This window comes from Hippocampus guttulatus, chromosome 8, assembly GCF_054856545.1.
Source record: "Hippocampus guttulatus isolate MCC_2025c chromosome 8, RoL_Hgut_1.0, whole genome shotgun sequence".
In the NCBI taxonomy this organism is placed as follows: domain Eukaryota; kingdom Metazoa; phylum Chordata; class Actinopteri; order Syngnathiformes; family Syngnathidae; genus Hippocampus; species Hippocampus guttulatus.
Window position 1 is genome coordinate 13,999,135 of NC_141268.1, and position 14,580 is coordinate 14,013,714.

Genomic DNA, 14,580 nt, shown 5'->3' on the forward strand with positions numbered 1-14,580 from the left:
TCAACATTGTGCCGGATGGGCTCAACTCTACCACTAATGAGGAGGTGTGTTTTATTGTTGATCAAAAAATTGTTTCATCAATGTTATTCTTACGAAGGATAATATTGTGCATTGGCCACTGTGAAATGATGGCAACATAGGACGTTTTCAGGGGCGTATGTCTGAGGAATTTAATTTTGGGAAGGGTTTTAAGCGAGTCACAGTGAGGGTTTTTAACTTGCATGCTCATGTTTCTGGGAAAATTGTCCAGTCCCATCCAACCGTAATGCTGCGTTACATTTGATTTCCTACTACATTATCGTGTGCTTTAGCTAAAAGAGGTGCAACATGCGGAATAGAAAACGGATGTATGGGGTTTGGACTACACTTATTCTTGAGTCCTCGATCATTTATATTTTCCATGCAAGTCTGAACATGCAAGTCTCTCCTCTGTGTGCATGTGCAAAGTGCATTTGCGTATTTCTCCCGTCTAAAATTGAAACAGGGACTTTCCAAATTCTCGGTGCTGCAAAGTAGTTGTACCGTAACCTTATGAATCATTACTGACATGCTGCTTGCGCAAATACACAAACATACAAATACAGGCCTGCACCCACTCAGTCACATTTCGAATCCACATTCAAGACTGCATACCGTGTACACAAAGCCGTGCTTGTCTGTCAACTCCAATGCGAGATAAAATTACTTGTGTCCCATTATCATTCCATCCAACACTGGAATTCACTTCAAATGGTCCTAATATTTAACGCCATCATCTCTTACTATAGTTAAGCTTCTTCTGTGCCATTTTCCATTTTGTAACTTTTATTTTTTATTTTTTATTTTTTTTGGTCACAACAAATCAAGTGGTCACATCCACTTGATTGGACAGCCGTGGGCGAGTTGGTAAAAATGTAACCTGATGTGCTCCAGGTTAAATTCCTTCTGAGTTACGCATTTGCACCAGTATCACTTCGAATGTGTGCTTACTGTTACTACTGTGAAGGGTGAAAGGCCAAAGTCAGATTGGGCAGAGACAAAAAAAAACAAAACTTTTATTCGCAGTCACTTTGATTTGGAGTAATCAACTCACAAACGTAACCCTTTTCTCTTTCTCAGCCCAGCCGGTGTTGTACTGGTGTTCCAGAAATATTTCAGTTTGGAGCAACGTTTCCTTCAATCTGGCTGTGCTCATGAACCTGCTCGTCTGCTTTTTCTACCCGTTGGAGGGGATACATGGAGGTCAGTCATACAAACCGGAGTGTGACCACTTGACCCGGTCAAATGTCACCGGGGATGTCATTTTGCATTCCTCGACACGCGAAATAAGTGATGTAGACCCCATTTGGTTAATTGGCGCGGTCATGTGGATTTAAAGAAGCTTTTAATATTCACTTTTGGCCACAATCCAGGGTCACACTGAGGTTATGTGCTCAATAATGCACAACAGGAAGGATAGCGGCTTCGTGGCATGCTTTTGCTGCCACAGCCCGCTCTCATTATGAGAAGTGTCTCTGAATGACAAACGATGCCGGCAATTCAGCGTTATCTCGCTGCAAAGTGTTTTCTTTTAGATCCTCTTCCAAACCTGAACAACAAAAACATTTGCCGCCTTCCCAAATCGCATCGTATAGCCACCCACAGAGAAAGACTGCAGAAATGAATCCTCCTGAGCACTTGACCCACTGATCTGCTTTTCCCCTAAAGTTCTGATCTGCTGACTTGTATCACCTGACCAGGAATTAAAAGAGCGTGGCCTGCGAATAACCCTGTCTTTGTTTGAGACCCACCCTTTGCACACAGACAAACTTGTTCCCTTCAGATTAGTTTCCAGACCGCTTTGAGTCACGAAGGAGTCGTCGTCTTTGGAAGTGTGAATGTTGGAGTCTGTATTTTGCTTGTTTTGATCTCAGTTCAAGAGAGAACATGAGTAACGTCTGACTGTGTTTCCCCCCTCAGCGCCAAGCATCACGTGAAATGGCAATATTCCCTTGGTCGGTTTTAATGAGCACTTTTATGGCACTTCATCCTTTGCCCTCCTGCTCCTCGTCACACATAGACACACGCACACACACACACACACACACACACACTCACACATATATATCGTGCACATAATCTGTCCTCCATTGCTACGGGCTTTTACAATGAAGTTATAGAAGCAGGAGATCTAGGTCACCGTGTTCTGCTGCTGCACATATATACATACAGTACATCCGTACTTGCGTGCCTGACTGGCTTTTGACGAACCTCTTGGCTTAACGTAACAAGTGTTGCAAGCACTATGCTTGCCACATTCTTCGATGACAATTTAATTGATGCCTCTGAAGTTTGAACCCAAACAACCTCTTGCCTCGTCTAGAAAAGCGTAATGTAGCAAATGTCATTATGAATAGCGCATGTAAATGGCCTTCATTTTGTCTGTCATATCTCCGCCGCTGTGTGTAGCTCCCTGTTCTGTCCTGATGAATCTTTCAGCCAAAGTATTTTTAGAGATGGCTGTTATGTAAGTGGCACCTGTCACATGAGCTCTACATGGGTTGGGAGGGAGAGAGAAGGAGAGGAGAGGAGGGGAAGGCGGCCGCGAGAGCCAAGGAGGAAGGAAAGAAGGGGGTGGGGGGTTGACCAATCTGCTTTTACATTTTTTATTTTCTTCAGGCATGCCCCATTTTACCCGTTTCTTTGTATGTAATGCAGTCTCGGCAGGCCCGCATCATGTGGTGACGTGTCTTGGTCTTGTCGTCTCACAAAAAAGCCCATCCCACACGCTCAAGTGCTCTGAAACAAAATGTGTGTATCGTTCCATCAACTGCATTTAGGTGTTATGTAAGCGAGTCTTGTTGGGTTCAGTCCGGCTAATGAAGGCCTCGGGGTTTCCTGCGAGGTAAAATCCGGTTCCGCGTGTTAAACTATTCAAGTTTCAAGCTGCAAACTGCGATGTCATCCTTTCCTTGTGATGACTCTGCACATTTAATCCAAATAGGGAGTTTGCTTTGGAAGCAAGTCAGCAGTTTGGTAAATCAGTTGGCATGAATCCCTTGTAGGAACGCTGGACACCCACCTGTCTGCTCTGCTGTGGATGGGAGTCTTGGCAACACTCATTATTGTGATCATCATGCCCCAACCGCTGGGTATCCGAGCTCTTGTCATCGTCACAATCCTCCGTCTCATCTTCTCAGTTGGCCTGGAGCCTACTCTGTTCCTCCTTGGGGCCTTCAATGTGAGTCTTCTGCTTCCCTTTCATCTTTGACTAATTCGTTACTGCATTTTGTTTTTCAAATAGATGTCGCTTTCTTTGTATAGACCGCTAGATGATACATAACTCAGGAGGGCGTGGTTTCATGCATTCAGTGGACACACCCGCAGCATTTGAGAGTGGTGACAAGGGCTTGATATTTCACAATTTTTAAAGTCTTGACAATTATTTTAGCATTCAAATTTGCCAGGGTTGTTCTCTGTGGTGTGTCAAATTTAGAACTTTTTTTTCCCACTTCACAGGGTCTTAAACTATGTCTCCTCTCTTTTTTCTTTTGTAAATGTTGTACTTTTACAGCTGGTTGTTCCTGTCTGAGGTCATCATGAGGCTCTTGTAAAAAGCCCATTCACTCGAATGACGATATGTCATGAAACAAGATTAAGTCAGCATCTATCCTTTCATCAAATAGTTCTTATAACAAATGCTATCTATCCTCCAGGTGTGTAATAAAATCATCTTCCTGATGAGTTTTTTGGGGAACCGTGGCACCTTCAGTCGGGGCTACAAAGCCATGGTGATGGACTTTGAGTTCCTCTACCACTTCATCTACTTGCTCATCTGCAGCCTGGGGGTGTTTGTTCATGTCTTCTTCTACAGTCTGTTGGTGAGGACGCACCCTGCACAGTGCACACCCATGCATATAGAAGACTTTTGATTTGAACACCTAACCTTTGGAGAAATGAAGACATTGCCAAACCACGAGGAGAAAGAACCATGCGCAGAAGAGCAGAATCTAATTGTGGCTTCCCATCATTTGAGGGCATGACAGTCTGTCGCTGACAGGCCTTTTCCGTTTTTTGAAGGTTTAATTGTGTCAGGCTGGCTTCTTTTTTTCAGGAGCCAGCGCTTTGTAAAGTCTGACAGAATATTGTTGCCAAAATTCCACATCCGACACATTGACGCAAAAGGGAAAAATGTTCCACATGGTCGTATGACGGCTTTTTTTCCCTTCCCACTTATATTTCACATATTTTGTTTTTGTAGTTGTTTGATCTGGTGTATCGAGAAGAGACCTTGCTGAATGTCATCAAGAGCGTGACGCGCAACGGACGTTCTATCGTGTTGACCGCGGTGCTCGCGCTCATCCTGGTCTACTTGTTCTCCATCGTCGGCTATATTTTCTTCAAAGATGACTTCATCCTGGAAGTGGATCGCATTCCCAACACGACACTAAGTGAAGATAGTCTTAAAACTCTCCTCGGAACGGCACGGTGGATGTGGTTTAGAATCCTGCTAGCTCACATTTGTTGCCACCTTCTGTGCAGAAAATGGAGCCAGCATAGCCAATGAGTTTCTGTCGACTAGAGTATGTCAAGCTGGAGTTGATGAAAACTGCACTGCCGGGAGCGTGCATGAAGGTAATACCGCAGCAGCAGGGGTTCCTGCAGGCTCTTTGTTAAGCAACAACTCTTCAAACGTTTTTCTTCTTATATCCTAAACTTTCATCAAACCAAATATTCGATTGGTATTTACAAATCATAATTTATGGATTCGAAATTTCGATTGTGGGTTACCGTGTTTTGTTGAATTTATGTCGAGGTGAATAATGTTAAAAAAAAGCTATTGCAGCCAAGAAAGATGCAGTGCGGTTGGTAGTTGGAGAAATGTTGTCGAAAGAAGTTTGTGTTTAGGAGTATGGTCACAAGCGAGCAAAACGCTAGCCGCGTGATGTCGTAAAAATAGAACAGATGCGATTTGTATGGTTTGTAGCACCACTGTCATTGATCCTTCTCGTGACTACATCCGCATCACATGCCATTTGACACGGGACGCTTCACATTTGACCTCACTGACTCATGTGACATCGACATGTCAGCACGTGGAAGTGGAATTCCGTCCGGGCTGCGTGTGAGCAAAAATAAGCTTAGCAATGAGTTGTGGTGTGATTTAAAAAAAAAAAAAAAGTGAAAATGTAAAAATTGCGAGGGGCGCTTCCTGCTGGTCACACAACTTCATCAAATTATTGTGACGCGCTCAGAAGTAGCTACAAATCAATACAGTACTGCATGATCATATGAAAAGAGTTGCCCAAAAAAAAACGCGTCTTTCGTGAGCTATCACCATTTGACCATGTGCTGAAATTCAAGTTGTGTTCCTGACCTGTCAGCGTTATCAGTTTAGATAAACCCTTCAAAAATGTATTTGCTTGAACATTCTGGCTTAAGAAAACATTTTTGTTTTGACTTCCTCCCCACCTTGAACCGAAATACTGTACATAAACACATTTTCAATTGAAACAAAATATCAAGTCAGCCAAGAGAAGAACTGATTAAAGGCTATTCGGTATTCAGTAGTGCTTTATTTAATGATATCAATGTCTTAATTTTTCCACATGATAGCAGCTATAGGAGGAGCTTTTCATTTGTAAAGTTATACAGTCTGATTTTACTGAGAAATATTGTGGTGACGTGACCAACGTTTGCTGATGTATTTTGACAAAGTGGAGTAAATCGGACGTTTCCCCTCTATAAAACATAAAATCATCCTCTTTAGCCTTATCATGTTGGAATTGTCAGATCGCACTGAGGCTCCTTTGTGCTTCCTCAGATGTGGACAGTGACGATTCACAGGATAGCGACATGGAGCGGACGTGTGACTCTCTCCTCATGTGTATTGTCACTGTTCTGAGTCACGGCTTGAGGAGCGGAGGGGGTGTAGGCGATGTTCTCCGCAAGCCTTCTAAAGAGGTGCGTGCAGTTTGTGTGTGTGTGTGTGTGTGTGTGTGTGTGTGTGTGTGTGTGTGTGTGTGTGTGTGTGTGTGTGCGCGTGTGCGCGTGTGTGTGTGTGTGCGTGTGCGTGTCATGTGAGCTGGCCCTGGAAGAGTTCTCGCTTCAAATGCGCCAGGCGTTTGGTCATATATTTCTGCAGCTGTTAATGTACAACCGCACTCTTGCCACTGAATTCAGACTCAAAAGACGATGTGAAGGCTGACTTACTTCATGTACTCATAAAATACAAACTAGCCCATCAAGTGTTGCCGGTAGTAGACCAGCTCACTGACAAAAGTGACCCACACGGCACACTTGCAAAAACACATGAACGAGTTGGAACTACAAAGCAAACTTGTCCCTCTTAATCTTTGCACGCTGGCCCACAGGATTAAGCTGCTCATGAGATCCCGTTTAAGAGCCGCTTTGCAGAACACGAAAAACAAGAGTATCGTGGTTGAGGATTACAGGAGTTCATAACTGCCTCCATTATAATGACAACTTTTTCTTGTCGTTGACCTTTCATATAACATCTCTGTTGGCTGTGTTTATCATGAATACGTTACATGCATGTTAATTAATACATAGTGTATGTACATCTATGATCGCATTGATCAAAATTTTGCGTTGCTAAAAATGAGTTTTTTTGGGTCCCAAATTTATGACCAGCCAGCATGTGTTTTAGTCGGTGTGCACATTAGGATATTGTTTTTCAGAACCAATTGGCTAATAACATGTTAGCGTCGTGTGTCTTGAAGAGATTACCTGGCTTTTCCGCCATCTGTTGCATCTAGCTGGTTACATCTTCGTTCTTATGTTTCAACATCCATAACGACCAAGGTCAACCTTGTTTTAAGCTCATTCCCTGTGCATGCTTACGTAAAGGTATGACCTTTGGGTCATACACTAACAAGATACCGTCTCGATAGAAAATGGGATCATGGTCGTAATTTCAAAAGTCATTTGTCTCGATTGCCGACAAATAAGCAGCATCGACATCTCCTGGATCACCCAGTGCTCCCATTTCACTCTTTTTGTCTTTTAATCAGGAGCCACTGTTTGCAGCCAGAGTGATATACGACCTGTTGTTCTTCTTCATGGTTATCATCATCGTCCTAAACCTCATTTTTGGCGTCATCATTGACACCTTTGCGGACCTGAGGAGTGAAAAGCAGAAGAAAGAAGAAGTTTTGAAGACCACCTGCTTCATATGTGGTGAGACCACTTAAACCGAGCTCTGCGCTCTGTGTGCTTCAAACGCTGAAAGAGAAACCGGTGACGGGAGCACACGAGAGAGTGCAGACACCTCGGTCACGGTTTAAACATTTGTCACCTGCGAAATCAATGAGTGAACGGTTGCCATCTGAGATAATATTTCTCGAAATGTGGTCCGAATTCCACTGGTGGTCCCCCCCACCCCCCTCCCCCTCCAGCTCCACAAGTAATTTAGGGGTTGAATGTCGCATGATAAACTTTTTTTTTTAACTACAGTGGTACCTCTACTTACTCTTCATACCAAATGTTCAAGTTACGAAACGCCTCAACAGGAAAATATTGCCTCTTGTTACGAAAAAAATTTCAAGATACGAAACGTAAAAATACAGTATGGGTTGCTACTCGCAGCTCTGACTTTCCTGAACGCAACATACTTATAGCTGCTCTGCCATTGGCTGCTACCGAGCATCATCCCGGCATCCCATTGGCTAAGAGGGGCCTCTACCGTATGTGTCCATGCGTGTAGATCAGGGGTGTCAAACTCATTTCACATGGTGGGCCACGTACGGCCTCGGGAGATGTCAAGTGGGCCGGACCATTAAAATGATACCGCACTTTGCTATAAGTAACCAAAACAATATGTCTTTGTTTTGGTATAAAGAAGCACAAGAGCATTAGGAAAATGTTGAAATTTAATGAACATATCTTTTACAAAACATTTCATGAAGCACCTTGCAATTCCTTCGACAATTTACTTTTATCGTTCACGTATATGCATTGCAACTGATTGTACAAACTTTAACAAGTAATTGGTATTGGAAAATATAGTCATGCACTTGAAGATTAAACGAGATTTATAAAGAAAGGAAGTTTTAAACCATTTACACGTGCATATAAAATCGAAATGCAATCCCTGCCCACACCTTGCAAACTAAGGAGAGTGCTATTAAATGTGTGAATGTGAGAGTGCTATTGATAGCGTCTGCTGCCATGGGTCTGTCTCAGTGACGGACTAAGGCTGCTGTTGTCTTCTTCTCTGATCAGAACCGTGTCCCCTAGCGGATACTCAATGAATTGCACCTTATTAAAAATATTAATTCAGTGTTTTATGCTTTTTTTTCACTTTTAAATGATCCCGCGGGCCCGATTGAACCCCCTTGCGGGCCGGTCACGGCCCGCGGGCCGTACGTTTGACACCCCTGGTGTAGATAGATAGATAAGAAAACCTTTATTGGTCTCGCAATGGAGAAATTCCCAATTCACAGCAGCAAAGTTATGAAAGGAAGAAGTAGAATAACAAAATATAGGAGCTGCTGGAAAGGCAGCCACTCACGCGGCGCCATTGTGAAGTCAAAATAACAAAAATAACACAACACAACAGATAGGAGACAGACAGTCGTGCAATCTTCACCAATTTTCTGCATACACTTTGTTGTCTGAAGCAGTTATAGATGAAAGAGGAGAGGATCAAAGTGTCCTTTCACCAGTGGATCAGAGACGTCATGCTGAAAATGTGCACACGTCTGCTACAAGCTAAGTTTTGAAAGCAAACACGAAGCTGTAGCGTCCATTGACGAAAAGAGATTAGTTCACTTCTCCTGTCCCACGTAATCCGCTTCAAACTCCAAGCCGCGACTCCCAGTTCCAAATCCGCATCGGCACGTTATGTGTTGATGCAGCGTCCTCGTCATTCGCCCCTCGAGTCATGAGCTGTTCCGATAATTTTACTTAAATGCGAATCACCCAGAAAAAGTGCTCACCAGTCAGGCGATCGCTCACAATGCTGATGTTTGCCTTGGACATTTTCGAAGGATTGTTAAAAGCCCACAAAAGCAAATGTCCTTGGATCCCTCCGTTCTTTACAAAACGCCAGGCAAAAACCACTTCTGAGAGAGAACATTTACTAAAGAGGGCAAAAAAAATGAGGACGCAGTTAAAATTTAAATGACCATCATTTTTATTCTTTATTCTTTGTTTTTTACATTATGCACAAGTCTCATTTATTTTGTAATAATCTAATTGTAGCATGTATTTGTTACACATTTTGATGCATTTTTATGCTTTAGAAAGCATTTATGTCTGAATTTTGGGGGGGCTTGGAAAGGGTTAATGCATTTACATGGAAAACGCATCTCTACTTATAACATTTTATAGTTAAGAAATTTCTTCCAGAACCAATTAATTTCATAAATAGAGGTACCACTGTAATATGATTGTGCAGTTAGTTGTTCTGTCAGTGCAGAAAGGCGTTATCCCACTAACTTGTTCGTAATTAATGCAACTTGACCACACTATGAAATATGTAACAAATCTTACATTTCGTGAGTCCTGCCGTCGGTCATAAGCGCCCCTTTTAAAAATTCTCTTTAGCTATTTATCACTGATAAACTTGTGAAAGACTGAGCTCACACAAAGCCAGAAAATGCAATCGTCAACACTTAATACATACTCAAAATACAGGCTAAAGGCAAGGGAGATAAGATGTCTCGCCCCTCTTGACCCATTTTAGATATCTTTGGCAATTGTTCAACTTGACAACCGTATTTTCTGATAAAATTCTGAATTCTTTTGAAAAACAAGCTACAATCTGAAGGCTTTTAACATGTTATTCTTATTCTTTGTTCTTATTATATTGTTTATTTGTTTTTTAATTCAATGTGAAGGAGTCCAGAATTGAAGGGGCACATTCTTAATAGAATACCTACCCAGTATTAAAAAATAATAATAATCATTTTTAAAAAAGGTTTATGGCTGATCAAAGACAACCAGCAACCCAAAAAGCCGCTTTAATGAAAATGTAATCCTTGAAGTTGAGGACAGAAGTGGGACCGGAAGCATGGTGAACAGCATTCAACTCTCTTATAAAACAGAAACCGAGAGTATCTAATGACTCACGCTTCTTACTAAATAAGACATGTTCCTTCTTTTGCAACAAATAATATATCTTGGCTATAAGTATATAAAAAAAAAAAAGAATCTGCTCAAGGGCTTTCTTGATGATCATTCGCAACAGACCTAAATATCAAAGGTGAGATTGTGAGCAAGATGTTGATGTCTTATGAAACCAAGTAGGATGACTGAGAGTCACTTGAGCGCGCGGCGATGGGCTCCCTTCGTCTCCTGTTCCCGCGCAGTTCCTCTGGAAACCATAGAGACGGCAGCTGCCCCTGTGGCCTGGCCTTATTTAACATGAGTGAGTCAGAGCTGATGGCTGCCTTGGTGACATAACGCTGTTCTCATTCCATATGCTTACCATTTGCCCTGGCTGCCTGACCCGAACATGCACACGCGCTGATTATTGGGACCGATACCGCAAATCTGGAAAAACCTTTTTGGACGTATAAAACATATTCGAGTGACGTTAAAAAGAGATGAGCGTCCGTTATTAAGGGCTTTGTTGAAACATATGATATGAAAATGAAGCGTTAAGAAGCAAGTGTGCGTGTATGAACCTGTGAAGGTGTGAGTGAGACTGGTATGAATTATGGAGGTGGTGGAAGGAAGTCTTCATGAGTCAGCCTTTTCAAGAACCAATGAGAAAGGAGCTGCATTTTTTGTTTGTTTATTTGACATATTTACTCTGAATTTAAAACCCCAAAAAGAAATCAAACATACAAAGAGCGAAATTTTGGAGGCGGCCAAGTCACATGACTTGGATTGTTGAGGCGCTCTGATTAAAATAAATACATAAATAAATAATCACGTTTGGTCAAAAGTCACAGCCATGCAGTGTCAGTGTCACATTTTTTTAATCTAGTGGTTACGTAGACATATGCATCCTTCATTCTTTTCTCTTCGATGGAGATCATATTGGAATATTTTGGGGGAAGGCCTGGAGGACTGGACACCAGGCCATAGGAAGTGATGATGGAATAGACTCACTCCATTTGACAAATCCATTCTACATGGACGATTTACTCGCTCTCAGTGTGTCTTTATTTTCGTCTCCCCCCAAAGGCATTCGATGGACTCTCCGCCACACCAACTCATCCAAGCATGAATCTTTCATGGTGGAACAGAGAGGTCCCGTTCGCCAAACGATTCTCACAAATTTGGAAGCATAGATCCATCCATCCATTTTCCGAACCGCTTGATCCTCACTAGGGTCGCGGGGGGTGCTGGAGCCTATCCCAGCCGTCTTTGGGCAGTAGGCGGGGGACACCCTGAATCAGTTGCCAGCCAATCGCTGGGCATGGATAGAATTGTCCCAAAAAAATGCTTCTCTGAAGTGAAGAATGCAGTGAGTTCATGGATCATAACCTATCGTCATTCTTATCCAGTAGCCTTTAAAAAAACAAACAAAAAAAACATTTTATCCTTTTGTGTGTTACTCGTGTTATCACATAAGTGATAGTCACTTTCTTGTAATTTAAAACACTGACGACAGTCAGGGTTTCCTCGAAAAATGATGTACTGCTACAACCTCAAATGCAAATTAATGATGAAGAACAGAATGGATAATTTACTTTTATTTTTTTATTACAACAAAAAGATACAGTACCGGCCATTTTCAGAACCTCCTTTACCCTTTACGTCCTATATAAATACGTACCTGGGATTGAGTGTCTTGATTCTTAAAAGCCATAAAAATATTTCACTTGGATTGAAAGTGTGTCTACGATCGACTCAAACAATCGGTAATCCAATAAAACTGACCCGAGATCGTTTAGGCATGCTTTAGGAAAAGCCGTTCCTAGAGGCTAACTTTATTGACCTCCTCTACAGGCTTGGAGAGGGACAAATTTGACAACAAGACGGTGACGTTTGAGGAGCACATTAAAGAGGAGCACAACATGTGGCATTACCTCTTCTTCATCGTGTTGGTGAAAGTAAAAGATTCGACTGAGTACACAGGCCCTGAGAGCTACGTGGCTGAGATGATCAAGGTAAACCGACTTAAATAGCAGACACTCCCGCAAACCGCACATTAACTTCCTTAAATAAACTAGGACGGGCTGTGTCGTGTGCCAAGGCTCTCTCGATGCTGCATGCTGCTTAAAGACCGGCATATGTTGCAATAAAATGATCTACATGAATGGAGGCAGATTCCCACTGTGTGTATTTGTGTACGTGAGCCACAGGGCTGATTGTGGAGAAAATAGCAGTGTGACGTCTTGGGTGTTTCCTGTTGTTATTGTTGTCGGACTTTCCAATAACAATCGCACCGCAGACTGGTGATCACGCACTTGCCCAGCACACACACAAAAAAAATAATGTTGCTCAATGCTCATCTCAGCAGATAATATACACGCTTGATCGTATTTAACAGCACAAACAGGAAGTTGATAAAAATAACGCAAGCAATTGTAATTTCATGAAGCCATAATTAGAAGTGGAAAAAGCTCCCATTGTAATGGAATGCAACGTTATACCACAGCAACCTACAAACAGATTTTTTTAATGAATTAATCACATTATCAACCTCTCTGACTGTCAACTAAGATAGACTGTTGTTCTTTGGCAATTTTTTTGCATTCATTTTATTGTACCAGCACAAGTTGATCGTACTATTGTCCAGGTGTACCTAATGAAGTGACCAGTGAGTATCAATGCCAAATTGAGATCCATTTTTTTTCTTTGAAATAATACTCATAAATTCTGCTGGTTCTGTAAAAGGAGCACAACCTCGACTGGTTTCCAAGGATGCGCGCCATGTCTCTGGTGAGCAGCGATGCAGAGGGCGAGCAGAACGAAATCAGGAGTCTCCAGGAGAAGTTGGAGTCCACCATGAGGCTGGTGGCCAACCTATCTGGACAATTGACTGAGCTCAAGGAGCAGGTAGAAAATGAAGTGACAGTCAAGCGTGCCTTGTCTGTTTTGCTGTTTATGCTGTCAGTGACACTCAACTTGAAGACAAAAAAAGTTCCAATTGTTCATCCCCTATCATATCGTATGAGAAAGGCTTATAAAGGGCTTAAACAAATACAGTGGCTGACATTCAACTGTGCCGGTAGGCTGACACTGTTCATCCTCAGCGTCTGGCCTCCCTGGAGTGAGGCCCGCTCACACATAAAAATGTTCTTTTGATTTTTCTGTGTAGATGACAGAGCAAAGGAAGCAGAAGCAGAGAATTGGTCTTCTTGGTCACCCGCATCACATGAACATCAACCCCCAGCAACCTGCTTGAGGTCCTTTTGCACAGTACTTTCGCCTTTTCCATTTCTTACAAAGAAATATCAAAATGTGCCACTTAGCGGCGTACATTTAGGTTGAGGATGTACAACGATTGTATGACTTCACCAGGCACTCTTAGTTACAAGTACAGTGCAAATGTGAAGCGAAAATTACCGGAGTATGTTACTCATTGTCAGCGGAGTGTATTTAACGTGTGTGTCGTGTCCATCAAGTGCCTCAGGACTTGGGAAGCCAAACATGTTTGGTTTCGGAGATGAATACACTGATTTTAGCTGCGCTACCCTTTGGCATTCTACCACTCTGACAGCAAGTGGTCGCTAAGGGAGAGTTCCTTTCATGTGGCCTTGTATCGGGGGTTTTCCTTCCCCCCATGTTGCTCCAGCAAACTCGGGTCACATAGGTTTGCTTACATTTCACATTTACATGCACGTTAATGTAAAGCAATAAGAGAGCTTCACAATATGCAATGCCTGTATAGGGAAAACTGTTTTGGGATTTGGGATCTACTTTTATATTTATTATTGTTTGTACGATCATTTATTTAAAAAAAAAAAAAAAGAAACGAAATCACAGAGTTTACTGCATTTTTTAAATTTTTTTTTTTACAAAGAGTGAATATACATGCTAAATTTTTTGTTTATCAACTCCCTCCAGGGCAGTTTAATAATATCATTGACTGCAGTGCTCTTAGAACATGTAAGTCATGTGACTCCCGCAGTGTTGCCGTGCTTTATACAGGATGAGCAAAATGAAAGAACCAAGGCCCCCGCCTCACATCCTTTCCCAAAATATGTAGCGATGTTTGTTTTGATCTATTATTATCATTTGCACATAAATATTTCACCCCCCCCCCCACCTCTCTCTAATTAATTTGATCCTGAACACTGATCTATATCATTGATTTTTTTTTGGTTTGTTTGGACACTTGTTGATAGCTCCAGAAGACTGAATATGAGTGTATGTCGGGGGGTAGCTCAGAGGAAATTTGGAGTGCTGCTTAACCAAAACCTTTTAGAAAAAGTGGTTTGTTTCTGTATTGTACGTACATTCTTTTGAGTTTATTTAAATAAACAAGCATGTAAAACATTCCATGGAATTTAATTGTCAAAATGGAGCAATTGTGCACAGCCTGAGATTAAACTGATTTTTATCGTTAAACTGATTTTTATCATAGGAAAATTAGAGCCTTAAAGATCCTGGAATTGCCTATCGGCGGTGGCTTCTTGTGCAGATTATATAATCACCTCAAATATACTGTACAACAGATGACAGTTCGTGTGTGTGTAA

The 14,580-nt window shown here is 42.0% G+C and overlaps 1 protein-coding gene across 3 annotated transcripts in view; it reads left to right on the forward strand.

Annotated features, from left to right (window-relative positions):
* itpr1a (inositol 1,4,5-trisphosphate receptor, type 1a) overlaps positions 1–14,379 on the forward strand; it is a 57,076-nt gene extending 42,697 nt beyond the window's left edge. For all 3 annotated transcript variants that reach the window (XM_086117931.1, XM_086117932.1, XM_086117933.1), the window contains 10 exons: positions 1,099–1,221; positions 3,024–3,199; positions 3,675–3,839; positions 4,220–4,409; positions 4,501–4,593; positions 5,783–5,922; positions 6,993–7,158; positions 11,884–12,044; positions 12,775–12,936; positions 13,199–14,379. In XM_086117931.1, the coding sequence (XP_085974057.1) occupies positions 1,099–1,221; positions 3,024–3,199; positions 3,675–3,839; positions 4,220–4,409; positions 4,501–4,593; positions 5,783–5,922; positions 6,993–7,158; positions 11,884–12,044; positions 12,775–12,936; positions 13,199–13,285 (1,463 nt within the window). In that variant the 3' untranslated portion in view covers positions 13,286–14,379. The remainder of the gene's footprint in view (positions 1–1,098; positions 1,222–3,023; positions 3,200–3,674; positions 3,840–4,219; positions 4,410–4,500; positions 4,594–5,782; positions 5,923–6,992; positions 7,159–11,883; positions 12,045–12,774; positions 12,937–13,198) is intronic.
* The last annotated feature ends 201 nt before the right edge of the window (positions 14,380–14,580 follow it).